General features: G+C 44.9%; 1 protein-coding gene across 8 annotated transcripts in view; it reads left to right on the top strand.

Annotated features, from left to right (window-relative positions):
- DEPDC5 (DEP domain containing 5, GATOR1 subcomplex subunit) overlaps positions 1 to 19790 on the top strand; it is a 121219-nt gene that overhangs the window by 68307 nt on the left and 33122 nt on the right. For 5 of the 8 annotated variants that reach the window (XM_036074621.2, XM_036074619.2, XM_036074617.2 and 2 more), the window contains 8 exons: positions 643 to 708; positions 3834 to 4017; positions 4485 to 4645; positions 8110 to 8227; positions 8709 to 8876; positions 9837 to 10056; positions 11113 to 11246; positions 17142 to 17250. In XM_036074621.2, coding sequence (XP_035930514.1) covers positions 643 to 708; positions 3834 to 4017; positions 4485 to 4645; positions 8110 to 8227; positions 8709 to 8876; positions 9837 to 10056; positions 11113 to 11246; positions 17142 to 17250 — 1160 coding nt within the window. The remainder of the gene's footprint in view (positions 1 to 642; positions 709 to 3833; positions 4018 to 4484; positions 4646 to 8109; positions 8228 to 8708; positions 8877 to 9836; positions 10057 to 11112; positions 11247 to 17141; positions 17251 to 19790) is intronic. The other 3 variants (XM_036074620.2, XM_036074618.2, XM_036074616.2) reach the window with 1 other exon arrangement.

The following is a 19790-nucleotide window of genomic DNA, read 5'->3' as shown; positions in this document are numbered from 1 at the left end:
AGGGATATTTAAATATTGATATGTACTTTAAAATTAGTTCTGTTACTTTTCAGGCAAAAAGTTGCATTTCAAAGAACCTTTCTGTTTTTCCTTTCAGACCACCTATAGGGAAAATCATTGTTTTTCTCTTAAAAAGTGGTGAGTTTTGATGTGTCCTAGGTCATATTCCAGAAAGCCATGATTTGGAGAAGAAAATTCCAGATGATAAGGTTGACCGATGAGTAAAATAAACTTTAAGTGGGTCATTTTGTATTTGCAAAAGATTTCTCCAGTTCGTTGAAATGACTTTGAAATGTGTCCATTTTCTTACAATAAGTGGTGGGTTGCTTTTTGCTGGTTTGTGTGTGTGTGTGTGTGTGTGTGTGTGTCTGCGCGCAGGTATGTGAATGCTAACAGTGTCATTGGGCAAAGAATGGTATTGATAACCTCAGAGCAAAGTTTTGGCTCATTCCCAAATTTTAGATTGCTCATTTTTCTTGGATTGACTCTTTTGTGCTATTTGAAATATTCAGCATAGAATTTGTACTTGGTTCACATTTTTATTTTTAGCTATAATTTTGCGCTCTTTCAACCATAACTGGCCAGAACTTTTTTTCTGCAGAATGAGCCTTATTAAAACAACCTGTTTTCATCTTTCCATAGGTATGAATCCTAGGACTCAGAATAAGGATTCTCTAGATGACAGTGTTTCTACCTCTCCAGACCCAAGTAAGAAGGGGCAGCTGATTAGGGTGGGGTCAGGGTGGGGGTGGTCAGAGCATGAGGAAGCAAGGGGGAACCCTGTGGGCAGTCCACACATCTCTGGGGTACCAGAAGACAACGTGGTAAGGGAAAACTCTCCAGCCTCTCCATTGGAAAGTGAGAGGGGAGTGGCCAGGTAACCTGTTCTGGAATGTGATTCAGGGCACGTGAGAATGGTAACGGAATTCCCATGAGGTCCTTACACCGGTCCAGAGCTGGCTTTAGCCCTTAAAAGGCCTTGTGATGGCTCTGAGGAACAAAGGAATAAGAGGGCCTGGAACTGTTTACAGACCTGTAGTTGAAATTGTTTGACTGGGTTGCTTTTTTTTTTAATCATCTTTATCTATTGAAATATCTGTGCAGGAAGAGCACATCTAAATGTCCACAATAGCAAAGTACCAGAAAAAAATCCCACCACCCGATAGACTTTATTTTACTTAGCTATAACCAGTAGAGATATATTAAGTCTTTTTTCCCCCGCTTATGATTACCTTAATAACCCTTTTGCTATTTCTTCGGGCCCCTTGTATTAGTCATTTTTTTTTTTAAGATTTTATTTATTTTTTTGACAGAGAGAGACAGCGAGAAAGGGAACACAAGCAGGGGGAGTGGGAGAAGGAGAAGCAGGCTCCCCGCTGAGCAGGGAGCCCGATGCGGGACTTGATCCCAGGACCCTGGGATCATGACCTGAGCCGAAGGTAGACGCTTAACTGACTGAGCCACCCAGGCGTCCCGTATTAGTCATTTTTAATAGCAGTATCAAACACATCACATCCCAGTTTGAATAATCATTTATTATTGGCGATCATTTGGGTGGTTTCTAGTTTCTTAGCAATAATGTAGAATGCAGGTATAATGCGTGATGCAGTGGGTATATCTTTTCTTTCCCTTCACATCCTTGGGATATATTTCCCCCAAAGTATGGTTGGCAGGTTGATTATTTTCCAGAAAGCTTCCAGCAATGAATAGATGAGCCTATTTCTTCTGTACAACCCTAGCACTGGATTTTGTAATCCATGTTTATCATTGTTAATGGTATTGATGTGGGTCCTCCTCAGAGGCCCTCTTTATAGGGCCTGAAGATACTGGAGTTAGAAAAGAGGCCACAGTCTTTTCCCAGGGAAAGAACACCATTAAACTAAGAATCAGGAGCTTTTCTCACCATGGGATTTGGGCCCAGGCATTTGAATTCTCTGTATCTCGGTGTGTACCCAGCAGAAAACATTTCTGAAAGATATTTATGATCCTGAGGGACAGGAAGCTAATGAGAGTCAGAATGATCTAAGAGGGCATAAAGATATGACTGTCTTCTGCTTCTGGCTTTCCACTGTGGTTTTGATCTGGTGTCTTCCTTCTGCTCCTGGTCCTAAAACAAGGAAGTAGGAATAAGCTCATCCCTTCATCTGGCATATAGGGAAATTGGGGTGATCAGTTAGGCTCTTTTTGGGTTGTGTTTTCAATTCTTGAAGTGTTAATAAGTTAACAAGACCTGTGTATAGTCCAACTCATAGAATCAGAGAGTAGAATGGTGGTTGCCAGGGGCTTGAGGGGAGGCAGAAGTGGGGAGTTGCGGATCAGTGGTGTAAAGTTCCAGTTATGCATGATGAATAAATCCTAGAGATCTGTACAGCACTGTGCCCAAGTTAACAATACTGTGTTGTACACTTAAACATTTGTTAAGAGAGTAGTTCTCATGTTAAGTGTTCTTACCACACTAAGACAGAATTCAAACACACAAACAAAATACCCCAGACCTGTGTAGACCATGGAGTTAGGCCTCTTGTAGGTCAAATCATCTTTCCCAAGGCAGTGGTGGCTACATGGGGCATGTTTCCCACTACGACTTAGCACACGGGTCCTCTTCTTGTCCTTTAACTCTGGGTTCAGTGGGACTCTGTTGTATTGGGTAGTGTGTGTCTCTGTCATTATATGGTGGAAAGATCCCTAAGCAGAGAGGCTTCTGATCATGTAACCTCTGGGAGGTTTGGCTTGGCCAGGTGTTTAAAGGGCTCGATGATGTTGCAGTCCCTGCTCCAAGGAGGCCATGTGAGGGCTGATGAGACAACAGCGGTGTACCACGCTGTAAGCCACATTAGCACTGTGCAAAAGATAAAGTGTTGAAGGTGTCCCTTGCTTGAGACTAAGATACAAAGGCATGGAGTATTTCTGCTTCATATTGCCCCCTTGTCTAGAGATTTGAAAAATAATCTTTACTTAAATTATTTAAAGAGATAACTGCCCTATTACCTTGACTCAGTGATTCTCAACTGGGGAAGGATTTTGCTCCCTGGGGGGACATGGGGCAACGACTGCAGACGTTCTTGGTTTTTACAACCAGGAGATGCCACTGGCATCTAGTAAGTACAGTCCAGGGTGCTGTCCAACATCCTGTAATACAAAGCATAGCCCCTCATGACAGAGGATTATCCAGTCCAAAACGTCAGTGGTGCCAAGGTGGAGAAACCCTGCTTTAACCAAAGAGCAGGCAACTCAGGACACCATGTGATCGGGCCCGCTCTGCTGATTGCAGCTTTCCTTTCTAGATTGTTAAACTCTGTCTCTTGAAGTTCTGGCCTTGTGACCTTCCCAGACATCCTTCCTTGATTTCTCCTCCTACCCTTTTGGATCTGTGACTTATTTTTACAATTCTGAAAGTATTCCTAAATTCTGCTACCATGTGCTGTTCGCTCCCAAATCTGGCTGAGCTCTTCTTTCCCCACCAGCCACTCTGCAGTCCTCCAGAGAGGCTCTGGCTTGAGCCCTCGGAATGTTGATTTCTTCCACATGTAACTGCCTGCGCTGCCCTGCAGTAACCTCACTGGCGTTGTGGCTGTAGCTTAAGATCGGCAGAAAATGAAAAGTACCAGCTGTGAATCCCATTTGCATGATGGGATTGGATGAGCACGTGCACTGCATTGTCTAACAAACTCTGTTTCTCTCTTTCTCCCTCCCCCCACCCCCTTTCTTCCTCTCCGTCCGTTTCCTGGCAATGTTATCACCGGTCACTGTGAACTCCTCCCCCCGCCCCACCCACGTCCCCCGCACCTGCCCTGGTGACCGCACGCACCTTTCTCCTCTGTTACACGAGGCAGTTCTGACACTGTCTGCTCCCCCTGTAGTGCCAGGCTTCTGTTGCACAGTTGGAGTGGACTGGAAGTCTCTCACTACTCCGGCGTGCCTCCCCCTCACCACCGACTACTTCCCCGACCGCCAGGGCCTGCAGAACGACTACACGGAGGGCTGTTACGATCTCCTTCCGGAAGCAGACATCGACAGGTCGGTGTCAGAGGAGGGCTTCGGATGGGCGTCCAGGCACTGCATTCTCAAACCTGTGTCTTCCTTTTCTGGTTAGAGAATCTTATGAAACAAAGAACTGTCATTTTTTTCTTTAGGGTTCTATTGACATGCCTTCTCTAGCCATTTCTCCTCACGAGTGCTTTCTCAGATTTTTCTGTGGTGGTTTTTCTGGACACACTAGATCTGATCTTTTTTTCTAAGATTAGCTATTTGAGCTATTCTAGGAATGGCTGTTAGCTATTACCTGCCTTCTCCTTCTGCCTCTTTGAACTGATCATTTCTCCGCAAACTGGTTTATAGATTGTTAGTTTTATGAACCACCATGGAATGGTTATCAGGGCTGACTTGTGGAGTCAAAGCAAAACAGAGGATGGGAGTGTGGACTCTTGAGTGTCACTCCGCCCTGGACCAAGCATGTCCATGCAAACAACCGTCTGTTTCCTCAGGAGGGACGAGGAGGGTGTGCAGATGACGGCCCAGCAGGTGTTTGAAGAGTTCATCTGCCAGCGTCTCATGCAGGGCTACCAAATCATAGTGCAGCCCAAGGCGCAGAAACCCAACCCTGCCGTCCCGCCCCCACTGAGCAGCAGCCCGCTGTACAGTCGAGGTGAGTTGTTCTCCTTGGACTTGTATTTTTTCTTTTCTACTGAATTTGTGCAAGTAGGTTCTCAAGATGGTAGGGAATAGATAAATTCGGGAGTAATTTTTCAACACAAAAGTTGTTCTTTCTGAATTTTACTTTTACCTGAGGAATAAAGTCTCTGCTAGGCCCAGATTTATCTTAAAACTCTCTTTAATCTACTGTTCTCCTTTTAAGGAAGGGGATATGACCCAGTTCAGGAATGTCACAGCCTGGCTTTGGCAACACCTACCAATAGCAGGCAGCTGAGCCAGGCGTGAACTATCAAAGTACATTGTGAATATTTTAGACCCGATATTTATTTCTAGCACAGTAGTTGGCACACAGCAGGTTCTCAGATGTTACCTAAACCTGGAATTTATACTCCCCCCGCCTCCCCCACCCCGGCCCCGTTACGGATGCATCTTCTCCTTTTTGTCACTGAAGCTTAGCACGATGAAGCAAGAATGGATCATCTGTGAGCGGTAGAGACTAATAAGTGACAGAGACTCAGTGAGGCCGATTGAGTTACAGCCAGGCTCTGGAGAGCTCTTCTAAAATAAGTCAGGTAGAGAGAATAAAGTGTGGGTGCCTAGAATCAAGAAGCAGTGATCACTGCCCAGAACAATCCATGAGTAACCAGTAGTCTCTTGCTTCCTCCTTGTCGCTAATGAGCCTCCCCACTCTCCTAAACTCCCAGCTCAAAGCCTCAGATCATCTTTGGCTCCATGAAAGTGCTTCGGGCCAGAGGATCAAAGTAGTGTGGACCTGTGAGGGGGAGCTTGGTGGTCCATCCAGTCCAGGTCTTGTTGCTTATGATGAAGCTTTTCATGTTCTAGACTGCACTGAATAGTAATCTTCCTGAGTGCCAGGACTGTCGGCTTCATGTTTTTATCCTCTATAATGGAAACCATTGTGCCTGGTGTACAACAATATGGGTTGATAAATATAGGAATTCATTCATTCCTTCAACAGTATTTTTGAAGCTCCCACTCTGTGGGGCATTTAGTGAGGAAAAATAACGTAAGTCAAACTATGAAATATAATTACTTGTTGTGATAAAGATTGTGAGGGAAAAATCAAAGGGCTATGAGAATATTTAATACAGGACTTGATCTGGTCTGGAGGGTCAGGGATGGCTTCCTTGAGGAGGTGATGTTTGAGGTGAGACCTAAACTGTGTGAAGGAGTTACTAGGAAGAGAAGCAGGTTGGGAGTGGTGGGCAGGAGTAGGTAGGAAGAGCATGCCAGGCAGAGGGATTAGTATGTGCAAAAACCCTGTGGCAGGAGGCACTGTGATACTTTCTGAGCACCAAAAAGAAGACTGGTGGGGTGGAGTACAGGGAGTAAGCCAGAGATGTGTCCAGACATGTCAGGAGACCCAGGCCTCACAGGGCCATGTGAAGGATTTCGTTCTTTATCCCAAGAATAGTGGAATGAATTCACCTTCAGTGTCAATGGCCCCATCCAGCCTTCCTACCTGCTTTTCTCTAGAATAGCTGATCAGTTTCCCTTGGTGGTTCATAATTCCTCTGGCATCCACTTCTGCTCTGGCTGATTCATGAGCCTTATGTCATGGCTAGCTGGCCAGAGTCTACTCACCTTACTGTACCCTTTCTGGCTGTTTTTCCTCCTTCGATAAATTTAATCCTTTTATTTCTGTAGTAACAGAAATGGTATCGTTGTTATAACTACTGGAAAAGTGACCACCATAAGTGAGATCGCATCTGATTGAAGATTGGTTGACTACAGGTTATGAGACGGACCCTGTTTCAGTAGTGAACAGAACAGCATCAGCCCTTGTCCTCCAAGTTTATTGTCTACTGGGTGAGATAGTTGTTGAACTATTAAACCACAAGTATTTATTTGATTACAGATTGTAAAGAGTGCTGTGCAGGATAAAAACAGGAAGTAATTTAGAGTGGGGTCGGTACTATGCTAGGTGCTCATGAACATTATCCCATGACCTTGTCTTCCTGATAGCCAGCAGGGGGTGGTTGTAAGAAAGAAGGAATGCAGGATGGGGGGCAAGCCCTCTTCCTTCCTTCCTTCCTTCCTTCTTTCCTTCCTTCCCTCCCTTCTTTCCTTCCTTCCCTCCCTCCCTCCCTCCCTCCTTCCTTCCTTTTCTTTTTTTATTAAAGATTTTATTTATTTGAGAGAGAGAGAGTGAGAGAGCACACGAGTGGGGGGAGGGGCAGAGGGACAAGCAGACACCCTGCTTGACGCAGGGCTTGGTCCAGGACCCTGAGATCATGACCTGAGCTGAAGTCAGACGCAAGCCCACTTTCTAGTTGTGGAAAGTGAGACTTGGAGATTTGGTACCCAAGGTCACACCGCTGGCAAATGAAAGTGCTGGGGTCTAACCCAGGGTCCTCTGAGTCAAAGCCTGGCCTCTTATAGGCAGCCTGTCCCTCGCTGCTATCACCTAGGAAGGTTCCACATTCCCGATGAAGGTCCTTTCAGCCTCTGCCACCCTCTCTCATCCTGACAACTCCCATGCTGCCTACGCTGTGTGACTGTCTCTCAGAACCACACGAGGGGACTGTTTTATCTTGAGATCACGGGAATCTTGTCTTGGTTCTCTTGTCCATCGAGGCATAGTGTCACTCTCTTGAAAGCTTGTATTTTTCTCGATTCCTCATAATTTCCCTCTTTCTGTTGCACAACTCAGTTCAACTAATATTTTTCAAATACCTGCTGTGGGCCCGGCACTTTGTCAGGTGCTATGGAAAATTTAAAGACAAACAAGATTGGGTCCCCGGCCTCCTGGAACTTCCAGTTTGTCCGGCTGTGAGACACGCACATGTGGAGCCACATCCAGGGTACAACTCAGACAGCTAATGGGATCTGTTAGCTTTCTGGAGGAAGTGGCCTTTGACGGTGACTTTAAATGACCCATAGGATCTTGGTGGTGGCTTGGGAAGAGAAGGCAGAAAAAGCAACCCGAGCAAATGTTTGGAGAAGAAAGGACAGTAGTCCTTTAAGACTGACGCAGGGTTATTGTGGTGTGGGAGTCATGGAAGCTGACGCCAGGTCGGCTGCCACCGTGGGGTGAGGACCTCCACTGCTGGGGTGGCAGCTTGTGCTTGCGCGGAGTGGAGTTCCATTTCAGTCCTGGAGTTGACTCTTGGCCTATTAACATCTAATCTAGAACTTTCCTTCTCAGAGGCCGAGGAATCAAGCTGTTCATTCTTTGAGTGCGTCTTCTGGATGCTGTCTGCACTTCTGGGCTCTAATCTGCTGCTGGCTGGTTTAGTGACAGAAAATTCTGCCAACTTTAGGACTTTTTTATTTTTAACCAAAAATAAGTCTTTTCCATGAAACCGTCCCTCAAGAGAAAGAGTTGCTTCTTTTGTTTCTCCTTTTCTGACTGTATATGGAAGAGAAGCTATTGCCTGTTAAAAGAATGTTCCTCAGCCAGATGGAGGATATGATTTTTCCCCCCCCCATTAGGCCTTGTGTCCCGAAACCGCCCTGAGGAGGAGGACCAGTACTGGCTGAGTATGGGCAGAACGTTCCACAAAGTGACGCTGAAGGATAAGATGATCACAGTGACACGTTACCTTCCCAAGTGAGTCCTTGGAAATTTCAGGTTTTCAGCTACTGTCCTGAATTGTGTCCACTCTGAACTTCTCTTTATAACACATACTGTGCACCTAGTGAATATGGAATTAGTTATGTGACACATAATTAAAACCAAGGTAGGTTGAGTGGTTGGTTTTCCTTTATTTGGAATTACTTGTTTGTTTTCTAGGGTTATTTTACCGTTGTAGCTCACCTGCTTCTAAAAGGGACTTGATTCAGCTTATAATGTTTAGCCTGATTCTTAGCAAGCCAATAAGAAATAAAGAATGGGAGGATAAAAGAATGACAGAGTTTAAGAACTGAGAAATTTCCATTACCAGTCCCTTGGGATGAGTTGGTTACCGCACTTTAGGATTGAATGCCAAGGATGTTGCTAACTGTATTGAGATGGAAAGGTCCAGAAGAAAGGGGTTGGGTGGAGGGAGTGATTCTCTTTTGGACTTCTGGGCATGCCCTTTGTTTTTCAGGTACCCTTATGAGTCTGCCCAGATCCACTACACCTACAGCCTCTGCCCTTCCCACTCAGACTCGGAGTTTGTGTCTTGTTGGGTGGAATTCTCCCATGAGCGGCTGGAGGAGTACAAGTGGAATTACTTAGATCAGTATATCTGTTCGGCCGGCTCTGAGGACTTCAGGTCAGAGAACATACTTTGGCTTTCCATCCAGCTACCTTGGGTGTGCCCAACTTTTAACACATCTGTCCTTTTTTTTCTGATTACAAAATGATGTTTGTTTTAGAAAACAAGAACAAAAGCACATCTGCATTAGTTAAAAAACTCAGTGACAAGGGTGGTGGTATTGGTTGCACAACAATGTGGATGTACTTAATGGCATAGAATCGTACACTGAAGGATTGTTAAAGTGGTACATTTTGTTATGCACGTTTTACCACAAAACGACAACGACAGAAACTTCAGTGATGAAGTGCTCTTTGATGGAATGTCAGTGTAGATCATGTTCTGAACCTTTTCCTGACTACCTGTGGTGCTGATTTTTGATTTTTAATTTCTATGTGTCATTTATGATTGTGATGATAAAAAACCACAACCCCACTGGGTCTGGGTGCACAGAACCAACCATCCCGACATCTCTGGGATGTAAATTAAAAGTACCCTTTGTGGTCTTCCTCTAGAGCTTGTGTTTCAAATGAAGCCATGAGATGTAGCATCAGACGAACACTCTCTCAAGGGGAGATGGCCCCTCACATACCAACTGCAAAGACAGGCTTGAAATAGGACCTTTACTGGGAGTGCTTTTTTTTTTTTTAAAGATGTACTTCTTTTATTTTTTTTCCTATTTTTAAAAAAATTAAAAAATTTTATTGTTATGTTAATCACCATACATAAGATGTACTTCTTTTAGAGAGACAGAGAGGGAGAGCAGGGGGGAGGGGCAGAGGGAGAGGGAGAGAAGCAGACTCCCCACTGATTGCAGAGCTCGATGAGGGGCTTGATCTCCTGACCCTGAGATCATGACCTGAGTCGAAACCAAGAGTCAGACACTCAACCGACTGAGCCACGCAGGTGCCCCGTGAGTGCTTTCATGACCTGCTTTTGTTCTCCACCACCCCCTTTCCTTCCTTTGGCCCTTCACAGCTTAATTGAGTCTCTGAAGTTCTGGAGGACCCGTTTCCTGCTGCTGCCAGCCTGTGTCACTGCCACTAAGCGCATCACAGAAGGGGAAGCCCACTGCGACATCTATGGGGACAGGCCCCGGGCAGATGAGGATGAGTGGCAGCTCTTGGATGGCTTTATCCGCTTTGTGGAGGGTTTGAACCGGATCCGCAGGCGACATCGCTCGGATCGCATGATGCGGGTCGGGCTCCGTGGGCCCCTTGGGGACTGTGCTTGGTCTCTTCCTGTCTCGGGGGCCTCTCTCTGGCCGGTTTATTTATTCATGGGATTGGGATATGTCTGAGGACACCCAGCCAACTAAGGGCAGATCTGGAATTCTGGGTGTGTGTATACAGTTCTGTAAATTTTAACAGATGTATAGATTCATGTAACCACTACAACTATAATCAGGATACAGAGTAGTTCTGTCACTTCCCAAAAAACCCCTCATGCTACCCTTTATAGTCACACTTTGCTCCCATCTCTAACCCCTGGCAGCCACTGGTCTGTTCTCTGTCACTTTACTGTTGTCTTTTCCAAAAGTCATATGCACGGAATCGTATAATGTAATCTTTTGAGAAGCTGCCTTCTTTCACTCAGCACAATGCCTCTGGGATTCATCCAAGTTGTCGCTCGTCTCAGTAGTTCATTCCTTTTTAGTGTGAGTAGTGTTGCATCACCAACTGTGTTTTTAACCCCAAGTTCAGTGTTCTTCCCTGCATACGAGCTACCCTTTGTCCACAGCATTGCTTATGATTAGAAACATTTCAAAAAAAAAAGGAAGGAAGGAAGGAAGGAAGGAAGGAAAAGAAAGAAAAGAAAGAAAGAAACATTTCCAAAAGACCGTGCATGGTGGAAAGAGCTTTGGTCTTGAAACCAGATGATTAGAGCTTGACCTCCAGCTCCAGTGGGATTCAGGATAAGTCACTTAACTTCTCTGGGACTCAGTTTCTTCTTCCATGACTTAGATAAAACATTATTTACTTTCTAGATCCAGGACAAGGGTGAAATGATCTGTGGAATCCACCTCAAAGAGGCAGTTTGTTTTGAGTCAACAGGCATTCGAGCCTTCAGCTCAAGCAAAAAGCAGTTTTCAGCATTTACCGAGTAACAAGGGCCTGTGTTGCTGCCTCTGTGAATTGGATTCCCAGAGAGCCTGACACACAACAGATGCAGCAGGCATGCTCTGGGCTGTGAGTGGCATCCACTGAGGGAGCCCACTTGGGCTGATGGCCTTGTTTTCTCTTCTCTGCTTTAGAAAGGGACCACTATGAAAGGCTTACAGATGACCGGGCCCATTGCCACACACTCCCTTGAGTCGACCGGCCCCCCGGTTGGGAAGAAGGGAACCTCAGCTTTGTCTGCCCTGTTGGAGATGGAGGCCAGTCAGAAGTAAGTTCCTGCTTGGGGAGAGACTCGTCCCCACCACACAGGCTCCAAAGGTTTTCAGTACCCCACCTTGTGAGTGGGGGTGAAATATGATTTCTATCTGCACGGAGCCTGAAATTAAGAAAAAGATGCATACATGAGCAGAGAGCTGGGTTAATACCTGGTAAGTGTCAAATAACATGAAATATGCCAGAAATTATAAACTTGCAGTCTGGGGCTTAATTTGAACTACAAATACATTTGCTTTGGCCCACAAAGTGAGGTTTCTTTGTTTGTTTATTTGTTTTTTTTAATAGATTTTATTTTTTAGAGCAGTTGTAGGTTCAAAGCAAACTTGAATGGAAGGAAGAGATTTCTCATATACGCCCTGTCTCCCACACCTGCATGGATTCCTCCATTGTCAACACCCCCAGCGGAGTGGGCCATTTGTTATAATTGATGAAGCTGCACTGACACATCATCATCACCCAATGTCCACAGTTTACCTTACAGGTCACTCTTGGTGGTGTATATTCTGTGGGTTTCAGACAAATTTGTAATGACATGTAGCTACCATTAAAGAGTAGTTCACTGCCCTAAAGGCACAAAATATTTTTAAAATATCTGAGCCACGTTTTTTTAGTTTGAAGATTTCAAATACAAATTTGGATTTTATATGAAATTATATAGTATATACAACATGATACATGATTATATTATATATAAAACAATATATTACAGGGCGCCTGAGTGGCTCAGTTGGTTAAGCGACAGCCTTCGGCTCAGATCTTGATCCTGGAGTCCCAGGATCGAGTCCCACATTGGGCTCCCTGTCAACGGGGAGTCTGCTTCTCCCTCTGACCCTCCCCCTCTCATGTGCTCTCTCTCTCTCATTCTCTCTCTCTCAAATAAATAAAATCTTTAAAACAACAACAACAACAACAACAATATATTACAGATAATATAGCACAACACTGTATTACAGATAATAGATAAAATCCAGCCTTTTGAGAAATAGAAGAGCCTCAGTTATAGTACTGGGTCCACATGCATACCCAGCCATGTGAAGGCTGGTCCTTTAGAATGGGCACATGCCCTCTGGTTTACCGGAGAACCAGCACACCCTCTAGTCTTGGACTTGCCTTATTCCCTCAGGCGTGTGACCTGGCCAGCTTCTTTAGGCATTTGTGTGGTCCCTTCTTAAACATTAAGTGCTGCATTTCCCAGGACACTGGTAGGGCCACATCTTGCCTGGGAGGGCAGTGACAGCATCCCAGGAGGGGGGATTTGAGTTGGCCTTGCAGGAAAGGAAGCATCTATACAGAGGCGCGGGGGGGGTGGGGGGGAGCAGGGGCGGGACTTGGGCAAGAGGAGAAAGTACCTCCGTGTGCAGGTGGCACCCACTCTGGGAGTCTTCCCTGCCCCTTCATCCTCCCAGCCTACTCAGATTCTGTGCTTCCCAGCATCCTGGGCCGACATCCATCAGAGCCCTTTCCAGAATTCTCCAAGGTTTGCTCACGGTCCCCCTGGCTTGCCTGTGCTCTGAGAGTAGAGGCTGTGGGTTGTGCCTGGCACATAGGATGTGCACAGTAAGTAGTCATGGAATGATAGAGGAAGGGGTGCTGAGGGTCCCTGTACAGATGTTGGGGGAGGCTAGAGCTTGTCTGTCTGGGCTGTGTGGTGCCCAGCAGGAACCTGTGCACATTAGGCTTTCCAGAAGTCACATTGAGTGAGCTTGAGTCATCGTGGAGATGCAATTGGACCGATAGGTGGGAAGTTGGATGCCAAGCTGTCCTTACACATTCTCATAGCAAGAGGGATCCTTTGCAAGTTTTTTTATTTTAATGGAAAATTTAAATTTTAATGGAAAATTTCAAACAGATAAACTAGACTAGTATGATAAATCCCTGTTTACCTGTCACGTGGCTTCGATGATTATCAACTCATGGCCAATCTTATTTCATTTATTGCAACATATGCATTGCTCTCACCTTCCCTTTTTATTCTTTATTAAATTTCAGGCATCATATTTCTTCATCTATAATATTTCAGTGTGTATCACTGAAAGAGAAGTACCCCTTTAAAAAAAAAAAAGAAGTACCCTAATACTGTAATTTGTCTAAAAGGTTATGGTCATTCCTTAATATCATGAAATATCCAGTCAGTGTCTTTGGCAGAAGTGTTTTCTGAGATGAGCCCCATGTATAGGAAGGCCTGGGAGGTGGGCCCCAAGAGGCAGAGACCCTTTGGCAGGCTCCTACTAGTCAGGCAAGAGGCCACAGAGGCTGGAGAGAGGGTGATAAAGAATGGAAAGGAAGGGACACAGGGAGAGAAGGGAACCTGGCGGGGACACTGGGGGGTGTGGGCAAATGTTGGGCTCATTACTGAGGGAACTGGGTCTGTTTACCTTTGTCTGACCAAGGGAAGAGCCCAGAACTCAGCCTGGCAGGTTCTCCCTGTAACTAATCACAGATCTTTCCCGCTGGAAAAAAGAACAAGGAACATATGTTGCTGGGAGGGGTGTGAAGCTGGGGGTGGGGGGGATCTTATTTATAATTTGTCAGTGAGTCATCGTTTAATATGCTCCAAGGAGCCTCTTTCTGCTCAGACTGGAAGAGGAAGGGTAGTTGGGGTGGTAGTGTCCCCCCATGTGTAGGGAGAGACTCTCAGCTAACCTCACAGCAGGAGGCAGGACAGAGAGACCCGAGATTTATTCTCTCCCCAGATGACTGCTCTTGGGTGACTTGCTATGTTTTCTCAATGCAGGAGGTAGAGCAGAGGGAGCCAGACCTTTATATAATGTTTGCTCACAGTGTTTTTTATTTGTGTGCTTTTCTTTTGCTTTTGCTGCACCAAGCAGATCCAATTTTATTTATTATGAAAAACAATGCTATAGCGATATGGAAAAGAATTTATAAAATTTCATCTGTAGTCCTGCCATCTTACCATAAACTGTGTCTGTTTCTTCCATTTCTCTTCTAGTCTGTGTCTGAAGTCATGTACGTTTTGTCAGGCTCTTGTGGAAGATAGAGAGAGGCCCCAGAAGTCCCAGCCTTCTGCTCATTGTCTGCATGGCTGGGACCAGTCTGGGCAGCTGGTTCTGGCTCAGCTGCTCCTAATAGATGAGGATAACCTGATGACAGCCAAGTCAGGACAGAGACCACCAAAAGGCTATTGTCACTGCTTCCATGGAGGCTTGGCCGGCAACTCCGTCCCGGCAGAAGGCAGTGTGCCTCCGTGTATGTTTTCACATATACATATGTATAGTATAACTGCTTGTTTTCGGGCAGGTTCCCTTCTTCTGAGCCATTAGACAGGGAGCCTCCAAGGGCAAGGACAGGGTTTTACTCGCCTCTGAATCCCTGATTCCTAGTCCACAGGTCCCCACAAGGAAGGCAACTCAGTAAATGGGGATTGTCATGTGCATCTGAGGGGACACAGGGGAGGGGTAACCAGGGCTTCCTGTCCCCACAGCCTTGGGGAAGTACGAGAGAATGTTACAGTGTGCATTTGTGGATGAGGCTCAGAGGAAAACACACTTCAATGTGATAGAGAGAGACAGTGTGGTGTAGGGACATGGGAAAGAATTGAGCGTTTGTTCTGCTTTTCCTCTATGAATTATACCTCAGAGTAAACAAGTAGTTGGTGTAGGGAGGTTTGTCTTTGTTCAATATTGCAGCTCATAGCTTCAGAAGGAATGATAGACTATTACCATGTGTGATCTTTAACAAACTTGTGGATCTAATAGAGTTCACCAGTGGCCACTAATATCACCAGAGAGAGAGGGCCAGACATTACAGGTCTCCAGATAGAAATACACAACACCACTTAAGAGTTCTTGCCCAAAATCGAACCTGAACTGCTCAAGCCATTAGATAGAACTTCTAGTTCTCAGGAAGTAAGTAAACAAGGCACAGAGGAACATGATAAACAATAAAGGGAGAAAATCAGCACATCCAGACTGTGTGAATTTACAGGACAAATGAGCTACTTTCTTCGACAAATAAATTGTAAAGATAAAGAGAAATGAAGAGGAATTTATGGCTTAAAAGAGAATTAAGAGACATAACTTATTGCAACGTAGGGACCTTAGTTGAAACCTGTTTTGAACAAACTGTACAAATGATTTTGGGGAGACAATTGGCGAAATATTTGATATTAGAAAATTAAAAAATTTTCAAGTGTGTTGGAATTGTGGTTATGTTTTTTCAAAAGTCCTTTTAGGGATACAGTGCATACTGAAGTTCTTATGGATGAAATAATATGTATGAGTTTTGCTTCAAAATAATTGGGGTGTGTAGATAAGGGGTATAGATGAAACATGATTGGCTCTAAGTATATAATTTGGGGGGCTGGGTTTGTAGGGACTCATTATCTTAGCCTTTTTACTTGTGTTTGTGTTTGAAATTTTTCCATAATAAAAAGTAGGGGGGAAAAAGAGTATAACAGGTTACCATGGAAACTGATTTTTAATCTCCGGTATGAGATTGCTTGACAATCTGTAACAAACATGTCAGAATGTAAGAGTAGGGCAGTCTCACAGACTGGGTTCTTGGGGAGGCAGACTGAGATGGAGTTTAACATGCAGGATGTTTATTAAGGCAAGTCCGTGGGCTCAGGACGTGCGGGAGGGAGGAGGAAGTGGACAGAGGGAGAAGTCCAGGTGCAGTGCAGGGCCAGGGACAGCCTTGGGCCACCTCACTCAAGCCCTGGAGCTAGAACAGCCTTCAGGGATGAGCCCAGTTGGACCAACATGGCCAGACCTATACATCCCCTCGTTGATCATTCATTGTCTGTGGGCCGCTGCGGGGGGTGGGGGTGGGGTGGGGCAGCAAGAGCTCTGCAGTTGGGGCTGTCCCTGAAGGGGCCGACAGCTGAGCCAGCTAGACAACGTGCCCAGCTACTGTGGCAGCAAGGCCACAGCAGAGGGATCTGGGCGGCGCCTCACAGTGTCCACCACACGAAGTATATGTTGCAATAAGAATGAAGACTTAAGACTATATATAATGTGAGACTTCTGGAATCTACGAAATAAAAATTCAGTGATGTGTTGAAGCAGTCTAATTTGGGGGAGCATTTAAGTTACGATAGCCCATAGTTATTTTTAGTACAGATAAAAGGAAAATAAACATGGAAGTACGCTTTTATGTGTATCAGAACTGAGATGGGATAAGATGTCCTAAGAAACCATAGTTGTCTTGGGTTATGAGATAGTGCCTGTTAGATTTGTGTGGTTGGGGGGTGGGGCAGGGATATAAGGGCGTGCATTTGAAAATTTAGCATATAAACCTTCAAAATGTATGGGGAATCAACACATTTCCCCATATAGTTTATGCCACATGTTAATGCAACCCTAATTTTCAGAATGTGCTTCTGCTGGTATATTTAAGAAAAACTGAGAACAAGTCTTCCCAGCAGATTAAAAAAATGGTGTTCATGGATGGAGTCACTCACACCATGTCACATCACTTTTCAAAGTAATAGGTACCGCCATAGTGCTTTTTAAATTGGGCTCTTTCGGGGCGCCTGGGTGGCTCAGTTGTTAAGCGTCTGCCTTCGGCTTGGGTCATGATCCCAGGGTCCTGGGATCAAGCCCTGCTTGGTGGGAAGCCTGCTTCTCCCTCTCCCACTCCCCCTGCTTGTGTTGCTTCTCTCGCTGTGTCTCTCTCTGTCAAATAAATAAATAAAATCTTTTAAAAAATAAATAAATAAACTGGGCTCTTTTCTTCTATACCTTGGAGGACTGCTGATTGTTCAGGACAATGAATGCAATTAAGGGTATTTGTCAGGCCTGAAGGAGAAACAGCAGAAGTGTGTGTTTCAGAGGCGACAACAGAACTGCCTTCATTTCATCTTGGCTGACATGGGCCCTTTACCGGGGCCTTTCAGCAAGCTACAGACGTGTTTTTCATCTTTCAGGTGTCTAGGAGAACAGCAGGCAGCTGTGCTTGGTGCCAAGAGCTCCTCCCAGCCGGCTGAGAGCAGCAGTGTTGCCATGACTCCCACCTACGTGGACAGCCCACGAAAGGTAAAGGGGGCCACTCCAGCACGGAGCTGCCTCGTGCTCTCAGGGACCTGATGTGGAGGGTCGTTCGAATCCAGGAATGAATGTGCTGAGAATTTGGATGAATTCTACCCTGAACCCTCTTAAGCATTATGATTTCTGTGGAAGCAGTTTCTGCTCGCAGTTGTAAGGAAGTTAACTGCTAGATAAATGCAGATACGACATAGTCGAGCTCAACTATATTGGTCAAGTCCCAAGATCTGGCTTGAGCTGTGAAATTGGCCATCTGGTTTTCCTTCAGCCACATCTTTGGCTCTCCCAGACAGGAGGTAGAAAGCTGGTGGGGCAGCTCCTATGAGAGCTCACTCTTTGATAAAGAAATTCCTATCAGTCTGCTTAAACTCCTGAGAAATATAGTCAAATGGAAGCATCTCCTGGGGGAAAAGATCAAAACGTGGGGCCTTGGGCCTCTGTATGGAATAGCAAGTACGGTAAAGGGGCCCAAAACTCCATAGGTCAGGCTTTTTGTATCCTTTAAAACCAATAAACTTGGCTCTGTCTACTCATTCAGGGAAATTCAGAATGTGAGATCATTCTGGTATGGGCGTCACGGTGAGCTGACTGTGCATTCTCTTACCTGGTCTCTATCACTAGAAGATGAAGGAGATTCAATAGATGTATTTTATTTTTCAAAACTGTGGCCAACTTGTATACTTGTAGATCTATCTATGGATTTGTTTATTTCACTTCCTTACCTTGAAAATTTTCTAGTCGTTAAGTATTTTTCAAAAGCATGATTTTTAAAAAATACATAATATTTCATCATATGGATAGACCTTCATTTATATTTTTTGTTAAAAATGTAGATGGTTTTTGGTTTTTAAAAAGAAGTTTTGGTAATTATTCCTTAAGTTTTTACAGTTATTCTGCATGGTATCACAATTATAAATAATACTGCAAACTACATCCATGCACATAATTATTTGACCACCTCTCTTATTATTTCTTTGGGATAAATTTATCCCACAAGGATGGAGGGATTAAAATCCGAGAAAGAGGGACGCCTGGGTGGCTCAGTCGTTAAGTGTCTGCCTTCCGCTCAGGTCATGATCCCAGGGTCCTGGGATCGAGCCCCGTGTCGGGCTCCCTGCTTGGCGGGAAGCCTGCTTCTCCCTCTCCCACTCCCCCTGCTTGTGTTCCCTCTCTCGCTGTGTCTCTCTCTGTCAAATAAATAAAAATCTTAAAAAAAAAATAAACAAATAAAATCCGAGAAAGTGTATCAAGTGAGACTATAAGCAGCTTATGTATTCTGTAGACCAGAGGTTGGCAAATCTAAATAAACATTTTAGGCTTTGTGAGCCAAGAGGCAAGATCAAGGCTATATGTAGGCACTTTTTTTTTTTTTTAAATGTTAGGTACTTCTATATCCATTTAAAATTTTAAAACCCACCCTTAGCTCACAGACTATAATACACCAGTAGCCTGCAGGCTGTAGTTTGCTCACCCAGGTCTAGGAAGTGACTTTAGGGATAGTCCCAAGGATAGTCTCTGCATAAAGAATGATCTGTCCGGCAAGAAAGAATCTTTTCACATGTACATAAATCTCAGCAGCATTAGCCCCTCTGCTTCTGTATGTTGTAGCAGAGAAGGGACACAGATGAAACAATGAGAATGCATAGGCACCCTGCGTGCTGCCCACTAGCTGTTACCCATACTTACTACCATCTTTGAGGATGAGAACCAGTGTCTGGGACAGGCCTGAGAAGTAGAGAACTTATAGAACCACAAGCATTAAGTTTAAAATGCACCAATGGCCAAATATTAGATTGCCGTTTAGAACATTCTTCTCATTTTCCAACTGAATGCTAAAATCCACCTGGATGGTTATCATTTGTGGCAGATGTAGATCCCCAGATGGTCAAAGGGAAGCGAAGATGTTTTGAGGTGGTCAAAGGGAAGGCCTCTAGGTGACACACTCGGAAATGCCAACAGTGTTTCCAGTTAGCATCTTGTGTTAGGGTGCGGAGAGTGGTCCCTGAAATTGCATCTCCATAGCCACACGTGTCCATGGTTTGTTAGTTGAGTTTGAAGTGGTTGATGGGAAATGGCAGCAGTATTGATAAAATGGACCCCTGCATAGTTCAGTGATTCTACTTTGAGAATTGAAGAAAAGTTGTAAGAAAGCGGACCTTCAGATTTATCAAGTGCCATTTCCAAATTTCAGTGATAAAATTTAACTAAAAAGTAAAAATATTTGGAAGGGACAAGAGGACACTTCTTGACTTTAAGAAAGATGAAAGGAGGGGTCTACGGGAAAGTCCTCTATGTCATTTTTGTTTCAAATACATGGCAGCCTGGACCCCACAAGACTAGGGTTCGGAGGGGAAGGCCGCTTCAGAACTCTCCCACCTCCCCACCCCCACCCTATGAATGCATATGTTTCTGACACTATATATGTCTCAACTTCTTGGTTATTTTGTTACACAAACCAGTGGAGGAGAAGGTATTGCTGCTTCTGGATCCCAACTTTTCCTGCTGTTGAATCCTCTTCTCCCATCTGGCTG

Source organism: Halichoerus grypus, chromosome 13 (genome assembly GCF_964656455.1).
Source record: "Halichoerus grypus chromosome 13, mHalGry1.hap1.1, whole genome shotgun sequence".
NCBI lineage: Eukaryota > Metazoa > Chordata > Mammalia > Carnivora > Phocidae > Halichoerus > Halichoerus grypus.
Note: the sequence above shows the minus strand (reverse complement) of the source record. Positions and strands in the feature narration are given on the sequence as shown.